A 27,929-nucleotide genomic window follows, 5' to 3' on the forward strand; every position below is an offset into this window, starting at 1 on the left:
GACAAAAGACAAAAAATTAAAAAAAAAAAAACAAACACAAAATTCCTATAGTCCTCAGGAATAAAAGAAATCTAGCAACTTCAAGTGCTGGGACCCAGCAGTGCTTGACACTGGTGCTGCTCTCCTCCTTCTAGTAACACTCGCATCCGTGCCTCTGTGATGTGACTTTCCTGGGTGCCCTCCTAGATCTCTCATCACTCCTTCTCAGTCTCCCCTGAGGTACCTTAAGTGAAGGTTCCTCAGAGCTCTGTCTTGGATCATTTATTCATGCTAAAGAGAACATCTAGACAACATTTAAAGACTTTACCCGGATTTTGCATAAGTATTTTCTTTTTCTTTTTGCTTTTTAGGGCTGCACTCATGGCACATGGAAGTTCCCAGGTTAAGGGTCGAATCAGAGCTGCAGTTGTCAGCCTACACCACAGCCACAGCTACCTGGGATCCAAGCCGCATCTGCGACCTATACCTCAGCTCACGGCAATGCCAGGTCCTTAACCCACTGAGTGAGGCCAGGGATTGAACCTGCAACCTCATGGATACTAGTCGGATTCATTTCTGCTACGCCACAATGGGAACTCCTAAATATTTTCTTTTTAGTTGGAAGTCCTAGTCACACTGGGTCCTCATTTCCATGGCAACAACTGGCCAAAGCTAAGTAGTAGATGCTGTCTTTGCAGGAAGCAGCTCACTTCAATGTCCATCTGGATACAAACCAGGGTAAGATTTGTATGGCATATACATAATCAAGAAAAGATCAGTATGCAGACTGAAAAAATACTCCATGAATCTGCTGCAAAGGGACAAAGACTTCAACAAAAAATTGGGGAAAGAAACCATAAACAGGTGTTTCCCAGAAATGGAAATTCCGGGAAATAAATGGATGAAAAAACAATAAACATCTTAAGTCATTAGGTAATGACTACATTAATAATTAGTAATTTGATAAATAATCATTAGCAATTAGATAAATGTAGAATTAATACCTTAACGTGATACCAATTTATGTTCACCTGGTAAAAATTACAAAATCTGGCAGTACCAGCAATTAATGAGGGTATGTATTTTTCTTCATCTCTGTCTTTTCTTTTTTTTTTTTTTTGTCTTTTTAGGGCTGTACCTTCAGCATATGGAGTTCCCAGGCTAGGGGTCAAATCAGAACTGCAGTTGCCAGCCACAGCCACAGCCACAGTGGAATCCAAGTCACGTCTGCTACCTGTACCCCAGCTCAGGGCAACGCCAGATCCTTAATCCACTGAGCAGGGTCAGGCATCGAACTCGAATCCTCTTGGATACTAGTCAAGTTCGTTATCACTGAACCACAATGGAAACTCTGAGAGTATGTATTTTTCATACTGTTGGAGGGGATATAAATTGGTATAACCACTTTGATCATCGATTTGACATTATCTTGTAGCGCTGAGCATGCAGGATCCTGTACCCAGCAATTTCACTCCTAGCCATTTTCCTTAAAGAAACTCTTGTCCACGTGCCCCAGCAGAAATAGATTAATGAGAATTTTTATTTATTTATTGGCCACGGCATGTAGAGCTTGAAGTGGTATCTCAGGGACTGAATCTGAAACTGAAAGCCCTGAATCCTAAGCGCTAGACCACCAGGGAACTCCTGGAAATTTTATTTTTTTTCTTTACACAACTGCACCTGTGGCATATGGAAGTTCCTGGGCTAGGCACTGAACTGGAACTGCATCTGAGGCCTATGCCATAGCTATGGAGACACTGGATCTGAGCTGCAGCTGTGACCTACGCTGCAGCTTTCAGCAACACCAGATCCTTAATCCATTGAGAAAGGCCAGGGATTGAACCTGCATCCTCACAGACGCTATATTGGGTTTTTGGGGTTTCTTTTTTTTAGGGCCACATACATGACATTTGAAAGCTCCCAAATTAGAGCTGCAGCTACTGGTCTACACACAACCACAGCAAGGCCAGATCTGAGCCACATCTGTGACCTACACCACAGCTCACGACAATGCCAGATCCCCCACCCACTGTATAAGGCCAGGGATCGAACCTGCATCCTCATGGATACTAGTCAGATTCGTTTCCACTGCACCACAATGGGAACTCCCACAATGTTGGGTTCTTAACCTGCTGAGCCATGACGGGAACTCCATTTCCCCAAGAATTTTTAAAACATTGTTAGTAATAGTGAACACACCAGAAACATTGTTAGTAATAGAAATAGCCCAACTGCCCATCAGCAGAGGAATGAATAAAGTAAATCATGGACTATTCACAAAATAGACTATCATACAACTGTGAAAATGCATGAACCACAGCTACCAGAAACAACATGAATGCATATTTAAAAAATAAGTTAAAAAAATCCAGTTGCAGAAGACTACAGCATGATGCTTGCTCATAATGTTCAAAACAGGAGAGACTAAGGGAGTTCCTGCAGTGGCTGAGTGGAAACAATCCAACTAGTATCCATGAGGATGCGAGTTCGATCCCTGGCCCTGCTCAGTGAATTAAGGATGTGGCATTGCCGTGAGCTGTGATGAAGGTTGCAGACTTAGCTTGGATCCCTTGTTGTGTGGCTGTGGCATAGGCTGGCAGCTGTAGCTCCAATTCCAACCCCTACCCTGGGAACTTCCATATGCTGCAAGTGCAGCTCTTAAACACACACACACATACAAAGAGGAACTAAGTACTTTTTTTAAAAAAATATGTACATGTGTAGTAAGGCAAAATAAAAAGCAAGGACATGGAAAACCCCCAATTCAAGGTCAGTGGTTACCTCTCCGAGGAGGCCTGGGGACATGACAGGGAGGAGCCCTCAGGTGCGTTCAGCACTATGGCTGATGGCAAGTTCTTCCTTGGGCTCATCGATGCTCACTCTACTATTATTTTCCTTAACTTGGATACATAGTACATACTTTTAAAGTTTTATCTAAGCATAACGGAAATAAAGTGCACATATTTAAAGTGTACAATTGGATCAGTTTGGCATATATATATTCACATGAACCTCTCACCATGGTGAAAATTGTGAACATATCCAGCCTTTGTAATTCCTAATCCCACTCTCCTCCCTGTCTCCCCCATCCCTAAACAACAACTAATCTGCTTTCTGTCACAATAGATGAATTTTCTAGAATTTCATGTAAAGTAGTAAAAAATATCTTTTGTCTGGCTCCTTTCACTCTGCATAGTTATTCTGAGATTCATCCACTTTGTTACTTGCTCTCAATAGCGCTCCCCTTTTCACGGTAGTATGGAGGTATTTATATTTCTATAATATGCTATATATACTTTTGTATGCATTAACTATCACCTTTAAAAAAAGACATACAACCTTGGCTACAGTGGAGTGGGTAGAAAGATGGAAAATCTACTTGCCAAAGATGCAGCTGTTACAGCCTATGGGCAAGAGATGGTGGGGTTTGAAATATGGGTGGCAAAGTGTAAAAACAGACTGTGCATGAGTTTGCATTGTGGCTCAGCAGGTTAAGGACCTGACATTGTCTCTGTGAGGATACAGGTTCAACCCCTGACCTCGCTCAGTGGGTTATGGATTTGGCATGGCCACGAGCTGCGGCTGAGGCTTCGGCATGGTTATGATTTGACTCCTAGCCTGAGAACTTCCATCTGCTGCAGATGGAGCCATTAAAAAAAAAAACAGGAGTTCCCATCATGGCGCAGTGGTTAACAAATCCGACTAGGAACCATGAGGTTGCGGGTTCGGTCCCTGGCCTTGCTCAGTGGGTTAAGGATCTCGCATTGCTGTGAGCTGTGGTGTAGGTCGCAGACGCAGCTAGGATACTGCGTTGCTGTGGCTCTGGCGCAGGCCGGCAGCTACAGCTCTGATTAGACCCCTAGCCTGGGAACCTCCATATGCCGCAGGTGTGGCCCTAGAAAAGGCAAAAAGATAAAAAACAAACAAACAAACAAACAAAAAACAGACCATGCAGATAGAGTAACCAAATCCAGTCCTTAGCCCTTGCATCTATTAGCCATGTGAAGCAGGGCAAAATATTTAACTTTTTTTCTGCCTCAGTCTGTTCATGTGCAAAACAAGAATTAAAGCCTAACTCTTAGGATTGTGGGGGAATTAAATGAATTAATGAATATAAAACTCTCAGCACTGACCCTGGCATACAGTAAACATTTAGCAAATGTTTGCTAATGTCATTATCATTTTAAAAAGTGGTGGACTGGAGAAAAATTCGGGATGTGAAACTGCCAGGACTTGCTAACGGCCTGTTCACCAGGCTGCATGTTAGTGCCACTGGAGTTTGGGGGAGAAGATTGCACAGTTGGCTTTACCACATGTCCTCTGAGTGCCTTCAGGTCACCTAAAAGTTGATGCCCAGGAGTCAGCCTCTTTAAATGTTTAGGGAGGTCAAGGAAAGAGGAGGAGGCACTGGAGTCGGAAGAGATGAGCCAGAGTAAAAAGCTCTGCAGACGAAACATTGTAAATTAAATATACTTTCAAAAAAGAAAAAGAGAAGTTGCTGTTGTGGCACAGCGGAAACGAATCTCACTAGTGATGGTGAGGTTGTGAGTTCGATCCCTGGCCTCGATCAGTAGGTTGGGGATCCAGTGTTGCCATGAGCTGTAGTGTAGGTTGCAGATGCTGCTCGGATCCCGTGTTGCTGTGGCTATGGTGTAGGCCGGCAGCTGTAGCTCTGATAAGACCCCTAGCCTGGGAACCTCCATATGCCATGGGTACAGCTCCAAAGGGCTAAACAAACAAACAAACAAATAATAAATAAATAAAAGCTCTGCAGAAAGGGGGAAAGAAGGTGAACTAGAGTGGGCAGAGGGACTGGCCTGGGCCAGGAGTAGAACCTCCAGATAAAACTCAGGACACTCAGTTAAATCTGAATCTCATGGAAACAATGAAACTTTTTATTTTTTTTTTATTTTTTATTTTTATTTTTTTGCTTTTTAGGGCCTTTCCTGCAGCATATGGGAGTTTCCAGGCTAGGGGTCAAATCAGAGCTGTAGCCGCTAGTGTACACCACAGCCATAGCACCTCGAGATCTGAGCCTTGTCTGCGACCTACACCACAGCTCATGGCAATGTGGGATCCTTAACCCACCGAGCAAGGCCAGGGACTGAACCCACATCCTCATGGTTACTAGTTGGGTTCGTAACCTGCTGAGCCACAAAGGTAACGCCAATGAATACTTTTTTAGTAGAGGTAGGTCCCATGCAATATTTTCCACTAAAAAATTAGATCGTTTATTTAAAATTCAGATTTCACTGGGCTCCCTGGATTTTTATCTGTATATCTGGTAACACAAACAGGAGCGACATGGCCTCTGCTGCAAAAGAAGTGACTAGAAAGGAGCTGGAAATGGCAGCAGGCTGATTTGACAGCTTCTAGTCTTTCTTCAAAGTGGAATTTACTGCCAAGAATGAAAAGATGGGGAGAAGGCAGGTGGGATGTCTGAAGAGGAGAGAGGGCATGTGGATGAGTTGGATTTAGTAAAATTCCCCAAAAGACTGGATGCCTCACTTCAGTCAAGGACAATGAATGTCCAGAGGCTCAAGTACTAAGGTTCAGGCAAAGAGAAAACAGATGGTTGGGTTCATTTATGGCTAGTATTTTGTCGGACAGAGGAGTAAAAAGTCAGAAAGGCAAGGGGTCTGGAGAATAGCAAGACAGTTACTGAACTAATAGGACCTGGAGTCTAAGTTGGACAGAGGTTGGAAGTAAAAGAAAGGGAGGCTAACAGAAAGTATAGGCTTTAATTTGCTAGAACACATCAGGCTCTACAACAAAGGGAAAAATCCAAATCTCTATATACAATTACCAGGCTTCAGACTTTATTTCTATTTCTTTGGGGAACTTGTTCTTCTTCCCATAAAATTAACCTATCAGTTTTTTCCTTTAAAAGGACTTTATAGGAGTTCCCCGGTGGCTCAGTGGGTTAAGGGTGGGCATTAATGGGTGTGGCACAGGTTCGATCCCTGACCCTGGAACCCTCACACGCTGTGGGTATGGCCCAAAAAAGGAGGGGAGACTTATAAATCACCAGTTTCAACAATGAAGATCTGCCCATTTTCCTTCTGTAAATCAAGCACGTCGGTACTTACCCAGTTGTTGGGTGGTATAGTTATACCATCTTCCTGGGTACAGTCATGCCAGATATAATAATCAGTATATTTCCCTGTCCGGGTCCGACTCAACTGAAACCAAGCATGTTTATCACTGGTGTGGTTTGGTATGAAATCAATTATTAATTTCAAACCTAATGAGTGAAAATATTTCAAATGTTAGGCCAAGATTATATGAGAATAATATAACATATAGAAAAATGTTTTTCTCAACTCATCCCACCCACCTTCCATCCAATTTACCTTTATCATGTATGGCTGCAACCAGATTCTCAAAATCTTTCATTGTTCCAAAAATGGGATCTATTTCTCGGAAATCTTCAACACCATACCGGAAATCTTTAAGGGATGACTTATAAAATGAAGTAATCCAAACAGTTTTTATATTTAAAGTTGTGAGGTAATCCAGCTTATCTTGAATACCTGAAGAAAAAAGTCAAAGCCATGAAAAATAAATAAAGTTTGGTTTTTTTTGAGTTAAAGGATTAAAAATAAAAGGAATACAGAATTCCTGGGTTAAGGATCCAGCATTGTCACTGCCATGGCTCAGGTCGCTGCTGTGGCGCTGGTTTGATCCCTGGCCTGGAAATTTTCACATGCCTCTGGTGTGGCCAAAAGTAAAATAAAATAAAATAAAATAAAAATAAAAACAAAAGCAATAGGCCCAAGATGGAAGTTTTTAGATCAAGACAGAAATATTTGGAATTGTGTTGAATCTGGGGGAAATTCAAAGAGCGAACTAGTTCTACAAACCACGGCAAATTCGTCTTCTAGCAATAACCTTTGACCTTTAACATCAATGCATAACATTTTAAAAACGTCTGTGGCTTGTTCGTATTTTACATTTAAAACCAAGACTACAGTATTATTAATTCATCTTATGCATGGTTTTCGAATACCTAATCCAGGCCAGATGCTGGACTAAGTATCAAGGTACAAAGAAGAATCGTACAGGACCCCTGATGATCACATCTCTAGGCTGCTGGGCAGTGTGAAGACACTTGCCACACGTGACTATCAAGCACTTGGAAGATCCAATATGAAAAGAAAAGAATGTAAAATAGCTCATTCATATTTTTATATTGATTATACATTAAAATGATACAGTGGATATGTTGGATTAAACAAAGTATATTATTAACATTAATTTTACTTGTTTCTCTTTTACTTTTTATTGTATTTTATTTTGGCCACGCCCAGGCCATTGGGAAGTTCCAGGGTCAGGGATCAAACCCTCACAACAGTGACTCAAACCACAGCAATGACAATGCTGGATCCTTAACCCACTGTACCACCAAGGAACTCCTCTTATACTTTTTAAATGTGGCTCCTAGACAACTGACCAGTACCTCTGTGTTCACATTCTATTTCCTTCAGCCAGTGCAGAAGCCGTGAATTTATACAAAAGAGAATTCTAGACTTGACTGAGAAGAAATAGAGGAATGAAACTCTTTGTACTTGGGACCTCTTAGGATAATTAGGAAATAATGTGGGGCTTTTGTTTCCAGTTCAAAGTCCTAAATGCTGAGTCAGAGGTGAGTTTCTCGTTCAGTCTCCCTAACTTTCTGTGGAATTCTATGCGGCTTCCTACAACCTGAGCCTATCAGAGGTCACTGAGGCCAAAGCACAAAGTCCCCTGACCTGGAGGCTCTTCCCCATAACAGGCTGCTTATTTTTGCCTGCGTTATACCTCAGTTCCCACTCGTGGGTGGCTGTGAGCATCACAGAGCGTTAACAGGTAACAAAAGAATTTTGATTTAAGTCAGAATAGCCATACCTTATATCAAGAACAGGTACCAAGGAACAGGATGATAAAAACAGGGAGGCTGAACAGATACAAAGTAAACATAGGATCCCAGGCCCACACTCCAGGGGAAGAAGGTAACCGCCAAAACCAGACTGAAACCTGAAATGATTTCTTCGAAGTATCACAACAAATCCCCCTCAACCTCATGGAAAAGTACCTACTGATCACAGGAATCAGCCAGTCCTTCAAGGACAAGTTACTGGAAGTGACAACTGTGAGAGGTGATTAGAAGCCACCCTGGGCACAGGAATTTGAGGTATATCTAGAAGGAGAAAACACAAGCAGGGCCGGGAAGTGGCGGTGTGTATCTTTCACTTGCCCAAGCACTTACTTGGCAAGAAGCAGCAGGTGCTAGGACCACGCGGGGTTGGGGGCAGTAGGGAGGAGGTTGGGGATTAGAAGGAAAGTCACCCAGATAAGATATGCTATCAAGCTAAGCTAAGATATTTCTGTCCTGAGCATCAGGGGTGCCACAAACACAATCCGAAGCACCGCAGGAGCTCTAAGCTCTAAGGAGGGAGGCGCACCCTCTGATAGGGAGGTTAAAGATTAAAGAAGGAAGTGGGTTTGAACTGCATCTTGAAGGACAGATAATATTTCAGTTGGTTAAGATACAGGATGATTTTCAAGAGAGAAAAGGACAGAGTGTGAAAAAGAAAAGCCTCTTCTTAATAGTTATTAAGGAAAGTTGATTTCAAGAGAGGATTTGTAACATGTTACAGGTCAATTATGTTCATTTCCACCTCCCACACTCTATTAAATCATTGTTTTGTCTTCTTCAAACCAAGTATCACTACCAAAAGTTATTAGTTTATTGGTTTCTTATTGTTGCCCTTAACTAGGATAACCACATCAACCAATCTGCAGGGGACAGTTCTTGTGTTTGGTCTCCGTCCTTGTTTGAGCAATAAATTGTAAGGATGTTCTACACATAACACACTAGAAAATTATTAGCATAACTGTAAAAAACTTTTTTTAAACTTTTTTTGATTAATACAGATGTTGTTTGAAATAATCCTTAATTTAAGTAATGACCAACCCGCTCTATGCCTTTTTTTCTTTTCTTCATTCCTCAGGATGTAAGCTTTAAAGACTCAGGCTTTTTAAAGACATCATTCAATCTTTTTCTAAAATAGCATTTTACGCTTTGTTCCCTAATAAGAAACTCTCCACCAGATTGTCAAGCTAGCCACTGCACACACGGGGAAAAGAATTCTAGTCACTCCGAGATAACCTACCCTAAAGTGCACAGAAACAGGGCACATTTCAGGAGAAAACTTGCCCACATAAGAAACTGACCAACTACGCATGGGTCCATAGTGGATAATAAACAGAACACCTCTTTGGGGCTCAAAGGGCCCCAGCAAGCGACCTTTCATCATATGGGAAGGATTGCTGGGTTCTGCAGAGTGGCTTTTTAAAATATCATAAACAAGGAGAAACATAACCAGTCATACTGGATGGAATGTGCTTACCCCACAACCCAGGCATGATTCGTTTTCCAAGACTGGAAGAGCCCTAAAGCAACCTCCTTCCGGCCCCGCCCAAAAGTTTCAAGACACGCACCTTTCAGATCTCCGTTCCCGTCTTTGTCGCTGTCCTTGAAAGACCTTGGGTAGATCTGGTACATGGGCCCTGCCTGCCACCAGTCCAGGCACTTTGGAGAGATGGCGATGATGGAGATGGTGGCTGCGATGAGCGCAAGCACAGAAGCCACTGTGAGCCAGAAGAGGACTTCCCGGGGCACCCGGTAGCGTGCCTGGCCTGAGAACTGGAACAGCACCTCCTTGGGCATCCCCGCGTAGGGCCGGATATCCTTCAAGTCCGGATCCCCAGGGCCAAGCATGTCCACGGCATTGTGCTGCTGCCGGTCCTCTGGGTTTGGGTCCCTCTCCCGGATGTCTTCATTTTGGACAAACCCATTGTTTGTCTGGCCGCCCTTCAGACTCATTCCAATGGAGCCTCTCTTGCTTTTATCTTCAGCCATGTCTCACAATCTTATCCCAGCAGAGCGCCTTCCTGCAGTAACAAAGGTGAGGAGGGAACTTGCTGAAATGCTTGGTCATGTTAATGAGCGTTGTGTGGTTTATAAATAAGCCTGGCTGGACTTTGTCCAGCCAAGGAATAAAGGGTAAAGATGAAGGAGGTTTTAAAAAATTCTCTTTACACCTGTGATGTTGCTACACTCACAATACAGATGGATTCCCATCTGGGCTGGGACGGGGGTTGGGGGGCATAAAGGAGGGGAGATGGGAAGAGGGGATAGGGTGCCATTGAAATTTAAGATGTTGGAGTTCCCGTCATGGCTCACCAGTTAATGTACACGACTAGTATCCACGAGGATGCAGGTTTGATCCCTGGCCTTGTTCAGTGGGTTAAGGATCTGGTGTTGCCGTGAGCTGTGGTGTAGGTTGCAGATGTGTCTCCGATCCTGCGTGGCTGTGGTGTAGGCTGGAGGCTACAGCTCCAATTGGACCCCTAGCCTGGGAACCTCCATATGCCCCTGGTAAGGCCCTAAAAAGACAAAAGAAAGAAAGAAATTTAAGATGTTACTTGATTGAGTACACAGATGTTCACAGCAGCATTATTCACGAGAGCCAAAAGGTAGAAACAAGTAGTTCCCATTGTGGTTCAGTGGGTTAAGAACCCCACTAGTATCCATGAGGGTGCAGGTTTGATCCCTGGCTCAGTGGATTAAGGATCTGACATTGCAGTGATCTGTGGTGTAGGTCGAAAGGGCTGGGATCCCGTGCTGTAGTGGCTGTGGGGTAGGCCCCCCAGCTGCAGCTCTGATGTGACCTCTAGTCTGGGAACTTCCATATGCCTCAGGGGCAGTCTTAAAAGGGGGGGGGGTAAAAGAAAAAGGTAGAAACAAGCCAAGTGTCCAACAATGGATGAAAGGGCAAAAAAATGTGCCATATAAAAAAAGGAATGAAATTCTGACACGTGCTACAGTATGATGAACCTTGAATACATTATACCAAGGAAGCCAGACACAAAAGGACAGGTATGTCTGAGTCCACTTATATGAGGGACCTAGACAAATTCATAGAGACAGAGAGCAGAAGGGTAGTTACCAGGAGTCGGAAGGAGGGGAGAGGGTGAGTGGGGAGTTCTTATTTAATGAGTACAAAGTCCATTTGGGATGAGGAAAAAAGTTCTGGAGGTGGTTGGACACCAATGTAAATGCACTATATGCCACTTAATTGTACACTTATAGATTCTTTTTATTTTATTATATTATTTTATTTTATTTATCTTTTTAGGACTGCACCCATGGCATATGGAGGTTCCCAGACTAGGGGTTGAATTGGAACTATAAGCCACCAGCCTACACCACAGCCACAGCAATGTAGAATCTGAGCCATGTCTGCAACCTACACCACAGCTCACGGCAATGCCGGATCCTTAACCCACTGAGCAAGGCCACAGTTCGAACCTAAGTCCTCATGGATGCTAGTCAGATTTGTTCCACTGCGCCACAACAGGAACTCCCACTTAGAGATTCTTAAAGTGATAAATTTTATGTTACGTACATTTTATGACAAATAACGCTTATTATTATTTTTTTTTTTTACCTGGTTGTGCAAAAAAGAAACACCAAATTTTCCAAGTGAAAACCTCCTTTTCTTTACTTTTTGTTTTGAAGGTCTCTTCCTACAAATGCAAAAGCAAGAGGATCTGGAGACAGAAAACAACATCACCTTTGTTACTGAAGCTATTTTATTCTATCTCAGTTCAAACCAACCCGATCAATATCTATCTGCATGTTCAGTTTGACCCCAGCTGCCTTCAGTCTTTTCTTTCTTTCCTTTTTTCTTTTTTTTTTTTTTTTTGTTCTTTTTAGGGCCTCACCCTAAAAAGCATTTGGAGGTTCCCATGCTAGGGGTCCAATCGGAGCTGTAGCTGCCCTCCCACACCACAGCGCCATAGCAACGCAAGATCCGAGCCACATCTGAGACCTACACCACAGCTCACAGCAACACCAGATTCTTGACTCACTGAGCGAGGCCAGGGATCAAACCTGCATCCTGGGAGTTCCCGTCGTGGCGCAGTGGTTAACGAATCCAACTAGGAACCATGAGGTTGCGGGTTCGGTCCCTGCCCCTTGCTCAGTGGGTTAACAATCCGGCTTTGCCGTGAGCTGTGGTGTAGGTTGCAGACGCGGCTCGGATCCCGCGTTGCTGTGGCTCTGGCGTAGGCCGGTGGCTACAGCTCCGATTCAACCCCTGGCCTGGGAACCTCCATATGCCGCGGGAGCGGCCCAAGAAATAGCAACAACAACAACAAAAAAAAAGACAAAAAAAAAAAACAAACAAAAAAAAACAAACCTGCATCCTCATGGATTCTAGTTAGATTTGTTTCTGCTGAGCCACAATGGGAATTCCTGCCTTCAGTCTTGTTACTGATTTTCAGAAAAGGAAATGGCTATCCATTCTTGGAAGCCCTTTCCAAAGTGAGGGTGGCAGAATGGGGAATTCCATATCTAGCAGGTTCAAGTGCTTTATTATAGGTAAACCATTCTTAATACAAGCACTAAAAGAGTTGTTTAATATTTGACAAGTATGAAGTACAGATTTGCAACCCTGAGGAAACTACATTAAAGTAGGTGTGCGTTCCTAAGACTATGAAAGCCTTAAGGGAATGTGATGAGTCATGGCTTCTGATTAATTAGTGACACATAAAATAAACAAATCTATGACTCATTTGATCAAATAAGAATTTTTTCTTTTAAATAAGGAAAGTTATATGAATTTCTAATATTACTGTTATTTTGTAGAGTGGCTTAGGAGCAGCAATTGGTACAGAAGAATGAGCTATTTGATTTTGGACAAGTTATTTTTAAAAAGTATAAATCCAGGAGTCCCCATTGTGGCTTAGTGGTTAACAAATCCGACTAGGAACCATGAGGTTGCGAGTTCGATCCTTGGCCTCGCTCAGTGGGTTGGGATCTGGCATTGCTGTGAGCTGTGGTTCGGATCCCGAGTTGCTGTGGCTGTGGCATAGGCTGGCAGCTACAGCTCGTTAGACCCCTAGCCTGGGAACCTCCATATGCCTCGGATGCAGCCCTAGAAAAAGACAAAACAAACAAACAAACAAAAATGTATAAATCCCAACACCTAGCTCATTGAATGCATCCAATAAGTGGCATCTCTCATTATTATTATGCATATTTTGTATATTTTTTAAAAACTTAAAGGACTTTAACTCTTGTATCTTCAAATTGCTTTCTCTCTCCAACGTATAATGGTAATTTTCACAACAGAAGATAATTCTTTTTCTTTTTTTTAAACAAGTGGCCGCACCTGCGGCATATGGAGGTTCCCAGGCTAGGGGTCGAGCCACAGCCACTGTAGAAGCAACGCCGAGTAGTTATGTTGTGAGCCACACGGGAAGTCCTTTTTTTTTTTTTTTTTTTTCAGAAGATATTCTTGAAATGTACTCACTATTTGGGAAAAAACAATATGCAAAAATACCTATAGTTTAAAAATAATTTTAAATTATAAAAATAACTTCTAATTATGTCCTTAAGTTCTAAGTATTTATTCATACAAATGCAAAGAAAACTCCACATCGTAACAATATACTTTCATGACAGAAATATTCCATTTTGACTTTTCCCCATTTTATTTAAAGTAAAAGTAATGACAAAAATACTTTGAACTTCCAGAAAATGCAAACTAGAATCTTTTGAAAAGCAATCTGGAATAATTATCTGGTCTTTGGTGAGAGGATTTTTTTTTTTAAACAATAAAAGCAATTACCAAAGAAAATTGCTTGAATTGACTGAATAAAATTTCTGAGTTTATTATATCATAAAACATACTAATTGAAGAGCATTTGAGAAACCAGGAAATATGTTGGTAATAAATATGGCAAAGAACTTACGTTTTTAACATTAAAGTGTGTACATAGTGTTAGACACTATGTACACACATATGAAATTTCATAATATCAAAATATAAATGTCAGTAGAAAACCTGGAAAAAATGTAAACATACATTTCACACCAATCAACTCACTAATGTTAGAGAAATAAATAAGCATCTTCAATCACATCAGCAAAGAACTTCTAAAAGATAATAGTACTAGCAAGAATCCAGTGTAAATTGATGTAATAATTATGGAAAATAATTTGGCAATGTGTATCATGAGTTTTAACATTTTCAGAATAATAAATGAGGCTAAATCAGATTTTAAAATAAAAACCTCAAGAAAAATGAAAAAGAGTCCATCCTAAAGAGAAATAGTTCCGAGTTCCTGTTGTGGCTCAGAGGGTTAAGAAACCAACTGCAGCATCTCAGGCTGCTGCTCCATCCTCCGCCTGATGCAGTGGGTAAAAGGATCCGGCATTGCCACGGCTGGGCTGTAGGTTGCAGCTATGGCTCAGATTCAATCCCTGGCCGGGAACCTCCATAAGCCATGGATGCAGCTATGAAAATAAATAAATAAATAAATAAATAGGGATAGTTCAAAAGATCAATTGAATAGTTTGGAGTCATCAAAAATAGACCCTTATTCCCTACAGGGAAGAGAATTTAGAATGTGAAAAATAAAGAAATCAGTGAGGAAAAGAAAGATTAGTTAGTAAGTGATGTTAGACAATGTGATATAGAGAGTATGTATAATATAATCAGAATTACATGGGAAAAAATAGCACACACATTTATGCATGCATTAAATTTCAGCTAGTGGTTGCCTGGAGACTGAGAGTGAAAGAATGAGGATGATAATCCTGGGACATTTACTTTTCACTTTACCCCGAGTTATTTGTCCTCAATACTTACGACTTTTGAAATAAAGAGAGGAGAGAAAATATTCATATTCTTTAACTGAGCAATTCCACATCCAAAACTCTACCTTAAGAAAACAGTCCAGAACAGGGACAAAAATTTATAGATAACAAGGCTTATTAACTACAGTGTTATTTATAATTAAAAATATCAGAGGGAGTTCTCTCGTGGCTCACTCAGCAGGTAAAGGACCTGGTGTTGTCACTGCTTGTGTCTCTGGTTATTGCTATGGCATGGGTACGATCCCTGGCCAGGGGAACTTCCACATGCCCGGGTGCAGGAAAAAAAAAAAAAATGGAAAACAACCAAAATGTTCAATGACACAAGACTAGCTAAATAAATTATCATACATCCATGTTAGAGAATATTAGTCATTGAGCATATTTTTAAAGATTTTTGATGACATGAAAGAAGTCCCACATTATTGTGTTGAGTGGGAAAAATGCAGGATAAAATAAATTTCATGTATATTTATGAGGTCCTAATAGAAAATATATTTAGAGTTTAATCTCTGAGTTCTAAGATATGGGTGATACTCATTATGTTCTTTAAACTTTTTAGGATTTTTCTATAATAAATATGTAGTAATCTTCCATTGGAAAAAAATAAAGAACCTCGCATTTGGAGCCTACCAGTCAGGTGGTAGAGATCAGTTAAGGTGCCTCCTCCCAGCATCAGCCACGCAAAATTCATAAATATCCCATACTCAGATCTGAACTAAAGAGAAACAAAGCAAACTTCAATAAGCAGAAAGAAAACAAGGATTCAATGAACAAGTATAGAAACACTGGAAGAGGAAGTTGGTAATCTGGAGAAGAGAGTCAAAAAGTTAAGAATTCTAAGCAAGTACACGGTGTCAGTATTACTTACTTTCCAGGAGACTTAGAAGGAAATATTGACCGTAGGAAGCAGACACATTGCCTGGTAACACTTCTAACCGTGAATAAGGAAAAAGAACACGAAGGAAGCTGTAAGAACTAACTCAGATAATCAGAACAAAGAATCAGAGATAGTGAAGATAAACTCCCTCAGTAAATTCAAATCCCAAGTGAGTTACATAATCAGTCATTAAGCAAAGAAGAAGAAAATACCTAGAAAACAGATAACAGAACAATGGAGGATATCACAGGACCCAGAAACATCCTGCAACTTAACAAAGAAACAAAAATACTGAAAGCAGTAAGCAATGAAAAAAGTATTTTTTTATTATTTTTATCTATCTTTTAAATCTCTATACATTAAAATTCATTAAGTGAATTTTATTCTTTTCATTTTTTTTTTTCCAGCTGCACCTGCCACGGCTGAGGCAACACTGGATCCTTAACCCACTATGGATCAAATCGACACCACCCTAGAGAGAAGATGAGTCATTAACCCACTAATGGTCCTGGGCCCACAGCAGAAACTTCCATTAAATGAATTTTAAAGCTATCTACTCATAAAGACTTCCACTCAGCAGCAAACCCACCAAGGTAACTTGAAGCATATAACATGTCAGTTTAGTAAACATTTTAAATAGAAGGATTTCCCATATTTGCATTTACCTGTTTAAAGCCTCTGTGAACTAAGGGTAGGATCTGCTTCACAGTCATCTTTAAGTTCCTAGCATCTAGTTCGTACCTGGTACATTATTAAATGAATAAAAGAATATTTACTTAAAGATGTATAGATGTAATCCCATGATGAAGAAAAAGGGTGAGGAGAAGAGGGAGGAGGAGGGAAAAGAGGAAGAGGGGAAGGGGAGGACAAAGAAAAAAGAAAGTACATTCTGCACAAAAATGTAGATTTTTATCACTGAGCCAAACATTATCTTCTTTTTTTTTCCTGACCGCACCTGTGGCATTTGAAAGTTCCCCAGCCAGGTATTCAACTGTGCCACGGCAATGACAATGCCAGATCCTTAACCTGCTGAGCCACCAGGAACTCCCAAACGTCCTTACCTTGATACAATTTCATGGGTGAAATTTTAAGTCAAAGGAAGTGAGATGCAAGCCTGCCTCCACCACTTGCTCTCTGCTTGATCTTAGACAAAATATTCTCTAAGCCTCTGTTACCTCAGCTGTAAAGTTTAATTTGGTGCTGGGGTCAACATTATAAATGTAGTCCAGAGTGCAATGTTTTTACAAACAGGCTTTTTGTTGGTTGGTTGGTTGGTTGTTTTTGGTCACACCCAGTGTGGCATGTTGAAATTCCTGGGCCAGGAATCAAACCTGCACCATGGCAGCAACCCAAGCCACTGCAGTGACAAACACTGGGTCCTTAACCTACTGTGCCACAGGGGAACTCTTTTCAAAACAATTTTAATTGGAAGGAAATACCAACATAGATTTATCCCAGCTAGAGAGTAAAATTCAACTTATATCACCATTGAAATCAAAGGAAAAGAACTAAACATGTTTCTGCTGAAAGTTAAACTATTTTAAAATGTATTTATAGCTAACTATAACAAATAGCAAAAGAAATCTTAATGGAACATGAAAATGTGACAGACATCACAATAAAACCTTATTATATCTATATCTAAAGAATTAATGCAAACATATGAAATAACTATCTAAATTACATTCAATAAGAAATTAAAAGGGGAGTTCCGGTTGTGGGTCAGTGGTAACATACCCAACTAGTAACCATGAAGATGCGGTTTCCATCCCCGGCCTTGTTCAGTGGGTTAAGGATCCATTGCTGCCATGAGCTGTGGCGTGGGTCACAGACACAGCTTGGATCTGGCCTTGCTATAGATATGGCAAAGGCCAGCAGATGCACTTCGGATTCGACCCCTAGCCTGGGAACTTCCATATGCTGTGGGTGTTGCCATAAAAAGAAAAAAAAAAAAAAAAAAAAAAACCAGGAGCGAGAGATTAAAAGGGATTGCAAATTATACGTAAGAAATTAAGATCACATGAAATAACCTTCATTGAATAAAGTAACCTTCCTGATAGAATTAAGAAATATAAATTAAAACATTGTTAAGATGGGGCATCCTTGTATTCCTGTATCCCATCATGATAATGGCCCATCATTCCTTAGTCCCCTAACACACTGTGTCTGGACTTGGACATATGGTTTGCTATGGCCAAATGGGCAGTAAGAAATTTGACACAAAAAGAAACTTAGGAGTTCTCGTCCTGGTGCAGTGGTTAACGAATCCGACTAGGAACCATGAGGAGGTTGTGGGTTCAGTCCCTGCCCTTGCTCAGTGGGTTAATGATCAGGCATTGCCGTGAGCTGTGGTGTAGGTTGCAGATGCGGCTCGGACCCCGAGTTGCTGTGGCTCTGGCGTAGGCCAGGGGCTACAGTTCCGATTCGACCCCTAGCCTGGGAACCTCCATATGCCGTGGGAGCAGCCCAAAGAAATAGCAAAAAGACAAAAAAAAAAAAAACTGAAAAACTGAAAAACTCCTACTCTTCTAGAAAAGGGAACCTCCTACACTGTTGATGGGAATATACATTGGTACATCCACTATAGAGAACAGTATGGAGGTTCCTCAAAAAACTAAAAATAGAATTGCTGAATGATCCAGCAATCCTACTCCTGGGCATATATCTGGACAAAACTGTAATTTGAGAAAATGCACCCCTGTGTTCATAGCAGCACTATTTACAATAGTTGGAAATAGTTCCAAAACTTGCAAACAACCTGAATGTATATCGACAGATGGATAAAGATGGGATACGTATATGCAGTGGAATATTATTCACCCATAAACAGAATGAAATAATGTCATTTGCAGCACCATGGATGGACCTAGAGATTATCATACTTATTATCATATGTGAAGTAATCAGAAAGACAAAGGAGTTCCCTTTGTGGCTCAGCGGTAATGAACCCAACTAGTATCCATAAGGACGTGGGTTTGATTCCTGGCCTCACTCAGTGGGTTAAGGATCTGGCGTTGCAGTAAGCTGTGGTGCAGGCGCTGCAGCTACAGCTCTGATTCTACCCCTAGCCTGGGAACTTTCATATGCCATGGGTGCGGTCATAAAAAGACAAAAAAAAAAAAAAAAAAAAAGAGAGAGAGAAAGGCAAATACCATATGATATCATTTACATGTGGAATCTAAAATATGACCCAAATGAATCTATCTATGAAGTAGAAACCAACTCACATAGAGAACAGATGTGACTGCCAAGGATAAGGAGAGGTGGGAGACGGATGGAGATGGACTGGGAGTTTGGGATTAGCAAATACAAACTACTATATTTAGGATGAATAAACAAGGTCATATTGAATAGCACAGGAAGTACACTCACTATCCCATAACAAACCATAATAATTTTTGGAAAAGGAAAAAATAATCATAATAATTTTTGGAAAAGGAAAAAATACTCATAATAAATTAAAAAAAAAAAGTTCCTCCTCTAGGCCACTGCCATCACCATGATCTTATACCCAGGCTGGTCTGCTGCAGGATGTGGGTGATGAGAGAGGGTGTATGGACTTGTCCCATCCTGCGTTCTCTACCTGGTCCCAGGGAGCCAGCCAACTGACTACAAGTGCTTGAGCAAGCCCAGCCAGGACCGGTGGAGTCTAGCCCAGGTCAGCCAAACTGTCATTGGCTTTGATCTTTAAAGAACAAAGTTACTGAGCAATAACTGATATACAATAGACTGCACTCTGATTTATACAATTTGCAGAGTTCCCTGGTGGCTCAGCAGGTTAAGGACCCAGCGTTGTCACTACTGTGGCTCTGTTTACGACAGGCCCTGGCACGTCGTTGTTGTGGCCTAAATAAATAAACAGGAGTTCCCGTTGTGGCTCAGTGATAATGAATCCGACTATTATCCATGAGGATATGGGTTCGATCCCTGGCCCTGTTCAGTGGGTTAAGGATCTGGCACTGGCCAGAGCTGTGGCGTAGGTCACAGACGCAGCTCGGATCTGGCATTGCTGGGCTGTGGCTGTGGCACAGGCTGGCAGCTGCAGCTCTGATTCAACCCCTAGCCTGAGAACTTCCATTGCTGCCAGTGCGGCCCTAAAAGCAAAACAAACAAACAAAACCAAACTAAATAAAGTATACAATTTGATAACTTTTAACATGTGTATACACCCTTGAAATCATCACAATTCAAAATAATGCACAAGTCCATCACCTACAAGTGTCCTCCTGCCCCTCCACACTCTCTTTCCCACCCCTCCCCACACCTCCTCAACCCCCACTGCCTACCCGCATCCCCAGGCAACCAGTGATCTACTTTCTATCACTATAGATTAGTTTGCGGAGTTCCCATCGTGGCGCAGTGGTTAATGAATCCAACTAGGAACCATGAGGTTGCTGGTTCGATCCCTGGCCTTGCTCAGTGTGTTAAGGATCTGGAGTTGTCGTGAGCTGTGGTGCAGTTTGCAAACGTAGCTTGGATCCCACGTTGCTATGGCTGTGGTATAGGCCGGTGGCTATAGCTCCGATTAGACCCCTAGCCTGGGAACCTCCACATGCTGCGGGAGTGGCCCTAGAAAAGGCAAAAAGACAAAAAAAACAAAACAAACAAAAAAAAACTATAGATAAATTTGCATTTTCTGGAACTTTATATAAATGGAATCACACCTACAGTATGTACTTTTTGTCTGGTTCCTTTTACTCAGCATAATTATTTTGACATTTATCCATCTTGTGTGTATCAATACTTCCTTCTTTTTTATTAGCTAATATTTTTTTATAGAAAGCTGTATTTTACAGGGAAAAAAAATGAGCAGAAACTGCAGAGTTCCCACATACCCCCTCTTCTACTCCTGCACTTTCCCTTATTATGAACATCTTGCATTTGTGCGATACTTTGACGTGCAATTGATGAACCAATATGCTACATCAACAATTTAAGTCCACAGTTTACATTAAAGTTCCCTCTTTGCACAGTTCTAAGGGTTTTGACAAATGCATAAGGTCACGTATTGGACCATCAGAGTATTTTATAGAATAGTTTCACTCTCTCGAAAATACTCTGTGCTGCACAAATTCATCCCTCCCTCTCCCCGAACCCTCGGCAACCACGATCTTTCTACTTTCTCTACAATATTGCCTTTTCCAGAATGTCATATACTTGGAATAATGCAGAATAAGTCTTTTCAGACTGAATTCTTTAATTCAGTAATATGTTTTAAGTTTCCTTTATGTCTTTTGGTGGCTTGTTTCTTTTTAGTGCTGAATAATTGTCGAGGTGTACCACAGTTTATTTATCCATTTACCTATGGAAGGATATCTTAGTTGCTCCCAAGTTTTGGCAATTATGAGTAAGGCTACTATAAACTATTATGCACAGGTTTTTGTGTGGACAGAAGTAGTCAACACTTTTTGGTAAAACACCAAGGAATGTGATCGCTGGATTTTGTGGTGAGACTCTATTTTGCTTTGCGACAAATCACCAGACTGTACCATTTTGCATTCCTACCAGCAAGGACTTAAAAACTTCCCGTTGTTCCATGTCCTTGCTAATATTTGAAGTTGTCAGTGTTTTGGATAGAAGACACTCTTATAGGAGTATAGTAGCATCTTGTTTAGTTTATTTCTATCATGTAGCTGTATTCCATTGTATGAACATACCGCTGTTGATAACTGAACATTTGGATATTTTTTTCTAGTTTGTTGCTGTTATAATAAATAAAGCTGCTATGAACAATCATGTAATAGTCTTTGTAAAGATATAGTTTTCTCTTGGATAAACACCAAGGCTGGATCATATGGAAGGTGTACATTGTGTAGGTTTAACCTGTAAGAAACTGCCAAACCCTTTGAGGAGATGGCTGTACATGTGCATTATGTTCAGCAGTATCTGAGGTTCTAGTTCTTTCACATCCTTGCCAGCACTTGCTAAATTTTCATGATTCTGACACATAGGTAATGGTATTTCACTGTGATTTTAATTTGCACATCTCTCTTCACTAATGATGCTGAGTATCTTTTCAGGCCTCTTTGCCACCCATGAATCTTTCTGATGAAACTGACGCCGATGACGGTGAAGGAGTCAGCTGGGGGTCTCTCCCCACTGGCTACTTTGGGCTTCTTCATAGCATTCTGGTTTGGTCCCAAATGTGACAGTCCCAAATGAAAAGAGAACATAAGGTAAGAAACTGTATCCTTTTTGTGACCTAGACTTGGAAATCACATACCATCTTTTTGACGATACTTTATATACCTAGGCCAGAGTCCATATGAGAAGTGACGGGACAAAGGACATGCAAGGAAGCCATTAGTTGGGCTTTTAGTGAAATTAATCTTTCATGTGCCTTCACAATGCTTTTCTATTTTTTTATTTTTTGTTTTTTGTCTTTTGTCTTTTTAGGGCCACACGTACTGCATGTGGAAGCTCCCAGGCTAGTGGTCCAATTGGAGCTACAGCTGCCAGCCTACACCACAGCCACAGCAACATGAGATGTGAGCCGTGTCTGCAACCTACACCACAGCTCACAGCATCCAGGTCCTTAACCCACTGAGTGAGGCCAGGGATCAAACCCACAACCTCATGATTACTAGTGGGATCTGTATCCACCACGCCACGATAGGAATTCTCACAATGTTTTTTTAAAATTGTGGTTAAAAAAAAAAAAAAACAGAAGGTATTCCTATTGTGTTTCATTGGGTTAAGAACCCGATATAGTGTCTGTGAGGATGCAGGTTCGATCTCTGGCCTCCCCCAGTAGGTTAAGGATCCAGCGTTGCCGCAAGCCATTGGCATAGGTTGCAGATGTAGCTCGGATGTGTTGTTACGGAGGCTGTGGTGTAGGCCTCAGGCACAGCTCTGACTAGACCCCTAGCCCAGGAACTTCCATATGCCCCAGGTATGGCCGTAAAAAAAAAAGAAAGAAAGAAAGAAGAAAACACATAAGAGGAGCTCCCTGGTGTTGCAGCAGGTTAAGGATCCAGTCACTGCTATGACTCAGGTCTCTGCTGTGGCATGGTTCGATCCCTGGCCTGGGAACTTCCACACACTGCATAGCCAAAAACAAATAAATAAATAAGACACAACATCGTAAGCATTTTCAAATGTATAATTCTCTAGTGTTAAGTATATTCACATTGTTGTAAAACCAATCTCTAGAACTTTTTCATTTTACAAGTGTGAAAATCTATACCTCTTAAACAACAGATTTTCTTTTTACTACCAGTCCTTGATAACCACCATTCTGCTTTGAGTTTCCATGAATTTGACTACTTTAGATACCTCCATACAGTCTTTGCCTTTTTGTGACCTCATTTAGTATAATGTCCTCAGGGTTGATCCATGCTGCACCATGTCAAAGGATTTCCTTCCTTCTTAAGACTAAATATATCCCACTATATTTATATATCACATTTGTTCATCCGTTTATCTGTCAGACATTTGGGTTGCTTCCATTTTTTGCCTATTATGACTATGATGCTATGAACATAGTTGTGCAAATACATCCTCAAGACTCCCTTCTAATTCTTGTGGATATATACCCAGAAGCTGGCTTGTCAGATTATAGGGCAGTCCTATTTTTAATTTTTTGAGGACACACCTTACTGTTTGCCATTGTGATTGCACCAGTTTACAGTCCCACCAACAGTGCACAAGGGTTCCAATGTTTCCACATACTCACCAACACTCATTAATTTCTGGTTTTTTGGTTTTTTGTTTGTTTGTTTTAAAGCAGCCATCTTAATGGGTGTGAGGTCACATCTTGTTTCAATTTTCACTTCCCTGATGTTGAGCATCTTTTATGTGCTTATTGACCGTTTGTATGTCATCTTTGGAGAAATAATCTATTCAAGTCTTTTACCCATTTTAAAAACCAGGTTATTTAATTTTTTTTTTTTTTTTTTTTTTTTTGTCTTTTTGTCATTTCTTGGGCCGCTCCTGCGGCATATGGAGGTTCCCAGGCTACACCAGAGCCACAGCAATGCGGGATCCAAGCCACGTCTGCGACCTACACCACAGCTCACGGCAATGCCAGATCCTTAACCCACTGAGCAAGGCCAGGGATCGAACCTACAACCTCATGGTTCCCAGTCGGATCTGTTAATCACTGCTCCAAGACGGGAACTCCAGGTTATTTAATTTTTGTTGTCGAGTTGTAACAATGTTTTGATTTGTTCTTCCAATAGGCACTTAAAGCCCAAGTGCAGCCCTGAGCTAGGTGCCTCAGCCAGATGAGGGGCAAGCGTTCCTGTGTATCTCAGATTCAAGTTTGTGATAGTCACGGCTTGGAGGTTTCTGTGGCCATTGTCAACCCAGAACCACTGTTATTAAGAGTAACACTGGATCACTGTGCCTTCCTGGTGGCCAGTCCTCCATACGTTACAAAATAGAACAACACACACACAAACAAAAATGCATAATTGGGTCCTTATGTGACATCACTGGCCAACAATGTAATTGAATCCACAGTGTAATGGGCTGATTTACAAAGGGTTTCAACCTTGGAACGTCTCAGTTCTTTACTGCTTAAAGACTTCGTTTTCCAAAACAGTTCAGAATCACAAAAGAAATGGTGACACATAATATCTGGTCTTTAACAAAGTTTAATCGAAAAAGATCACGCAACAGCTAAGGGCCAAGTTACCTACCCTGTGACAAACATGTCAAATTCAGATATATTGAACTTTTCTGGAAACCTTGTAATTATTAGCATTGATAGACATTATGTTGTCATGAATAGCCTTCAAAGAGCATGACTCACATGCTACTTTTAAAACACTACAGACACCTGAGGACACCGCGTGTTAGAACTTCATTGGGACACAAACATCATTCTCTGTAATCTACAGCTGCGGAAGTGGGGTTCCTGGATGTTGAGTGATTTCTTCAATTCCCAGGTCAGACCCAGTACTCCTGGGGGAGGCGTCATGACCCCTTGACATTTAATGGACACCCTCTCAGCAATGCCTGGCTCAAAACCAGGAAGTGTTCAGCAAGGTTTGAGCACTAGGTCAGGGTCTCTGAAATATATGTATATACATATCTCAGAGGAACAAATGCCAATATAGGTAGAAAAAAAACCACAACACATGTCATACTTTTGGGAGACTGCTTTACCCACATCGAGACATGTACATAAAACCACTGTGAATTTACCTCTTTAAAATGAAGCCCACTTACACTGCACACTCTGTCAGACCATGAATCTTCTCAAAACACTCATATTGCAGAGTTCCCTGGTGGCTCACTGGGTTAAGGATCCAGTGTTGTCACTGCCGTGGCTCAGGTTTCAATCCCTGGCCCTGGAATTTCTGCATGCTGTGGGCACAGCCGAAAAAAAAAAAAAAAAGCAAAACAAAACAAAACACCATTCGTATTACAACTTGAAAGATGTCAATGTTTTCTCGTTACAAAGAGAACAAACTCCAAATATCTTAGCCTAGAAGTCTAAGCTGCAATCTGTGTGCATACTATATTTCTAATCTTATTTCTCTCTTCATATCTCCAAATCTGGCCCTCTGCTCCAGTCAATCGGCAATGCTCACCATCCCCTCATCCGATACTAGGAAGACCTCATTTGGAACATTTGTTCCGGCCTCTCTTACAGGCCCCGCTCCCTGTGCCTTCCCCCCATCACCCATATCCCTCGAATGGACACTGATCTAGCCCTCCCCGATACCTGTGTCATTTATTTGTACATCTGTCCTTAGAATGGCAGTTATTTGAATATACTACTCTATTTGGTTTCCCCACCCTCAATGACTGAGTTGTACCTGTTACCAAAGTGAATAGCCCAGGGTTTAGCCCACGGTCAACATTCAGAATCTTGTTGGGGAAGGACCTTGGAGATCATCTCCAGCATTTCTGACCACTTCCCAGGTGATGCCAGTGCTGTGAGGCCTGGGCCACACTTGCGTGAGGTTGCGGAGCTATACAAGAGGGAGTCAAGCAGGCAGGGTGAGACACAACCCAAAGTGGTGGGACGGCGGGTGGTGGCAAACTAGGAGGACTGTGCCCTGCCTCGAAGGGCAGCAGCCACTCAGCTCCCGCAATAGTGAAGAACCAAGACTGACAGATCTACTTTTTTCAGAGAAGCCAGAAATCTGTATCAATGTTAAAATTTCCCAAATGTTATATGGGAGAAATTAATTCAAATCCATGTGTGATTGCGAGGATCTGTATCACACATCCCTAATCTCTTTAAAGGGCCCCTGTGTAACTAAATAATACTCTGTCTTTTGCTCTTTCTCAAGTTTTAGCTTTCTCTCTAAACCAGGCTTTACCTATAGACCAGAATTGTTTTCACTGAAATTTTTTTAAATAAAATAATCTGTGGAATTCCTTGGTGGCCTAGCAGTTAAAAACCTGGAGTTGTCACTTCTGTGGCTTAGGCCACTGCTGTGGTGCAGGTTCAAAAAAAAAAAAAAAAAAAAAAAAAGACCTGTCCCCCAAAATCTGTGGCCGAAACAGTAAATGTTACACACCTGCCTGTTTGTGAGTAATTAGAACAATGATCCTCAAACTTTGGAAACCAAAATACGGTACCAACATTTTATTTTGCTCAATATGGATATTTAAAAAAAAAAAATCTAGGATTCAAGCCAAGCTGGTGGAGTAGGAAGACGGCAAGCTCACCTCCTCCCACATAAATTTGGCACACCCAAATCACAGTTATTTAAAGAGCAACTATGGATGAGAACCACCTGAAGTACAGCAGAAAAGATCTACAACTAAAGATACAGAGAAAGAACCACAATGAGACAGGTAGGAGAGGCGGAGGCACGGTATAGTCAAAACCTATACCCCAGGAGAGGCAGCTCACAAACAAGAGGATAATTACAACAGCAGAGGCTGTCCCTAAGGTGCAAGGGGTCCGAGCTCCACATTGGGCTTCCCCGCCTGGGGTTCCTGCACCAGGTGGATGAGCCCTCAGAATGTTTGGTTTTGAAGGCCAGCAGGGATTACTTTGGGGAGAGCCAGAGAGTTATGGGAAATAGAGACTCTACTCTTAAAGGGCACACACGAAATCTCACATGTGCAAGGACTCAGGGCAGAAGCAGTCCTTTGAAAGGAGTGTGGGTCAGACCCACTTGTGGATCTTGGGGAGCCTCCTAGAGAGGCAGGAGAAAACTGGGGACAAGGATGCTGGTGGCAGCCATTTCTGGGATCTTATTCCACATGAGGACACTGGTACTGACAAGCAGCAGTTTAGAACACTCTCTCTGATTAGTGCTGGGACCTGATCTCACCCACAAGCCACTTAGCACCAGTACTGGGACACCTCAATAGCTTGGTGGGGACATGGCTACTCCCACCAGCAGGTTGGCCGCTGAAAGCCCCTTGAACCCACAGTTTCCCTGAGACTTGGCCTTGCCCATCAGAAGGCCCAGGACCTGGCCCTACTCACCAGTAGGCCAACACCAGTTCTGGGACAAGTCTTAGCCACCAGTGAGCCAAAACCAGCCCATCACAGCTTCCCCACAGTCAGTCATGTCAAGACCTGGCCCAACCACAAGCAGGCCAGCATCGCCCTAGGATTCCCTGGTCCCCAGTCTTGTCTAACAGCAGGCCAACACCAGCTCTAGGACCCCCAGTCCTGAAGTTAGCCAACCTAGGACCTGGTTTGCCCACCAGTGGGCCATCACGAGCTATATTGTACACCCATCCATTAATGACCAAAAAAAAAAAAAAAACCTCTTAACAAAGTGCGTATAGAGGGATTACGCTTCAACATAATAAAGACTATATATAACAAGCCCCATTTAACATAATCAACAGTGAAAAGCTGAAATATTTCCTCTGTCAGGAATAAGATAAGGATGCCCACTCTCGCCACTTTTACTAATGTACTTATTGGAAGTCCTCGTTATAGAAATCAGATAAGAAAAAGAAAGAAAAGGAATCCAAATTGAAAAGGAAGAAATAAAACTGTTACTGTTTGCACATGACAGAGAAAATCCTAATGATGCCACCAAAAAACTACTAGAACTCATTAATGAATTCAGTAAGGTTGAGGATATAAAATTAACATACAGAAATCTGTTGCATTTCTATATACTAACAACTAACTACTAGAAGGAGAAATTAAGGATATAATCCCATTTATTAAAGCATCAAATAGAATACTACATATAAAATATATGTAAGTGCCTATTGTTAGATGAATGGATAAAGAAGATGCATTATGTGTATATACACACACACAGGAGAATATTAGCCATAAAAAATGAAATCTTGTTATTTGTGACAACATGGATGTAACTACAGGATATTATGCTAAGTGAAATACGTCAGACAAAGACAGATAACTGTATGACTTCACTTACACATAGAATCTAAAAAACAGAACAAATGAGCAAATATAAC

At 41.5% G+C, this 27,929-nt stretch overlaps 1 protein-coding gene and 1 long non-coding RNA gene across 3 annotated transcripts in view; one reads left to right on the top strand and one right to left on the bottom strand.

Annotated features, from left to right (window-relative positions):
- The window catches only part of LOC146404833 (uncharacterized), a 1,439,763-nt gene extending 1,426,467 nt beyond the window's left edge, over positions 1-13,296 (top strand). The window contains exon 3 of the long non-coding RNA XR_014842033.1: positions 13,163-13,296. This is a non-coding gene — a long non-coding RNA (uncharacterized LOC146404833). The remainder of the gene's footprint in view (positions 1-13,162) is intronic.
- Positions 1-16,753, bottom strand: part of SLC3A1 (solute carrier family 3 member 1) — a 43,843-nt gene extending 27,090 nt beyond the window's left edge. Inside the window, 5 exon segments of one of the 2 annotated variants that reach the window (NM_001123042.1) lie at positions 6,069-6,223; positions 6,333-6,512; positions 9,463-9,915; positions 11,475-11,577; positions 16,631-16,753. In NM_001123042.1, the coding sequence (NP_001116514.1) occupies positions 6,069-6,223; positions 6,333-6,512; positions 9,463-9,883 (756 nt within the window). In that variant the 5' untranslated portion in view covers positions 9,884-9,915; positions 11,475-11,577; positions 16,631-16,753. 2 annotated transcript variants of the gene reach the window in all.
- Between the last annotated feature and the right edge of the window lie 11,176 nt (positions 16,754-27,929).

This window comes from Sus scrofa, chromosome 3, assembly GCF_054392235.1.
Source record: "Sus scrofa isolate SSC_HxYL_T2T_F1_AM1 chromosome 3, Sscrofa_HxYL_maternal_Yorkshire_Landrace_v2.0, whole genome shotgun sequence".
In the NCBI taxonomy this organism is placed as follows: Eukaryota; Metazoa; Chordata; class Mammalia; order Artiodactyla; family Suidae; genus Sus; species Sus scrofa.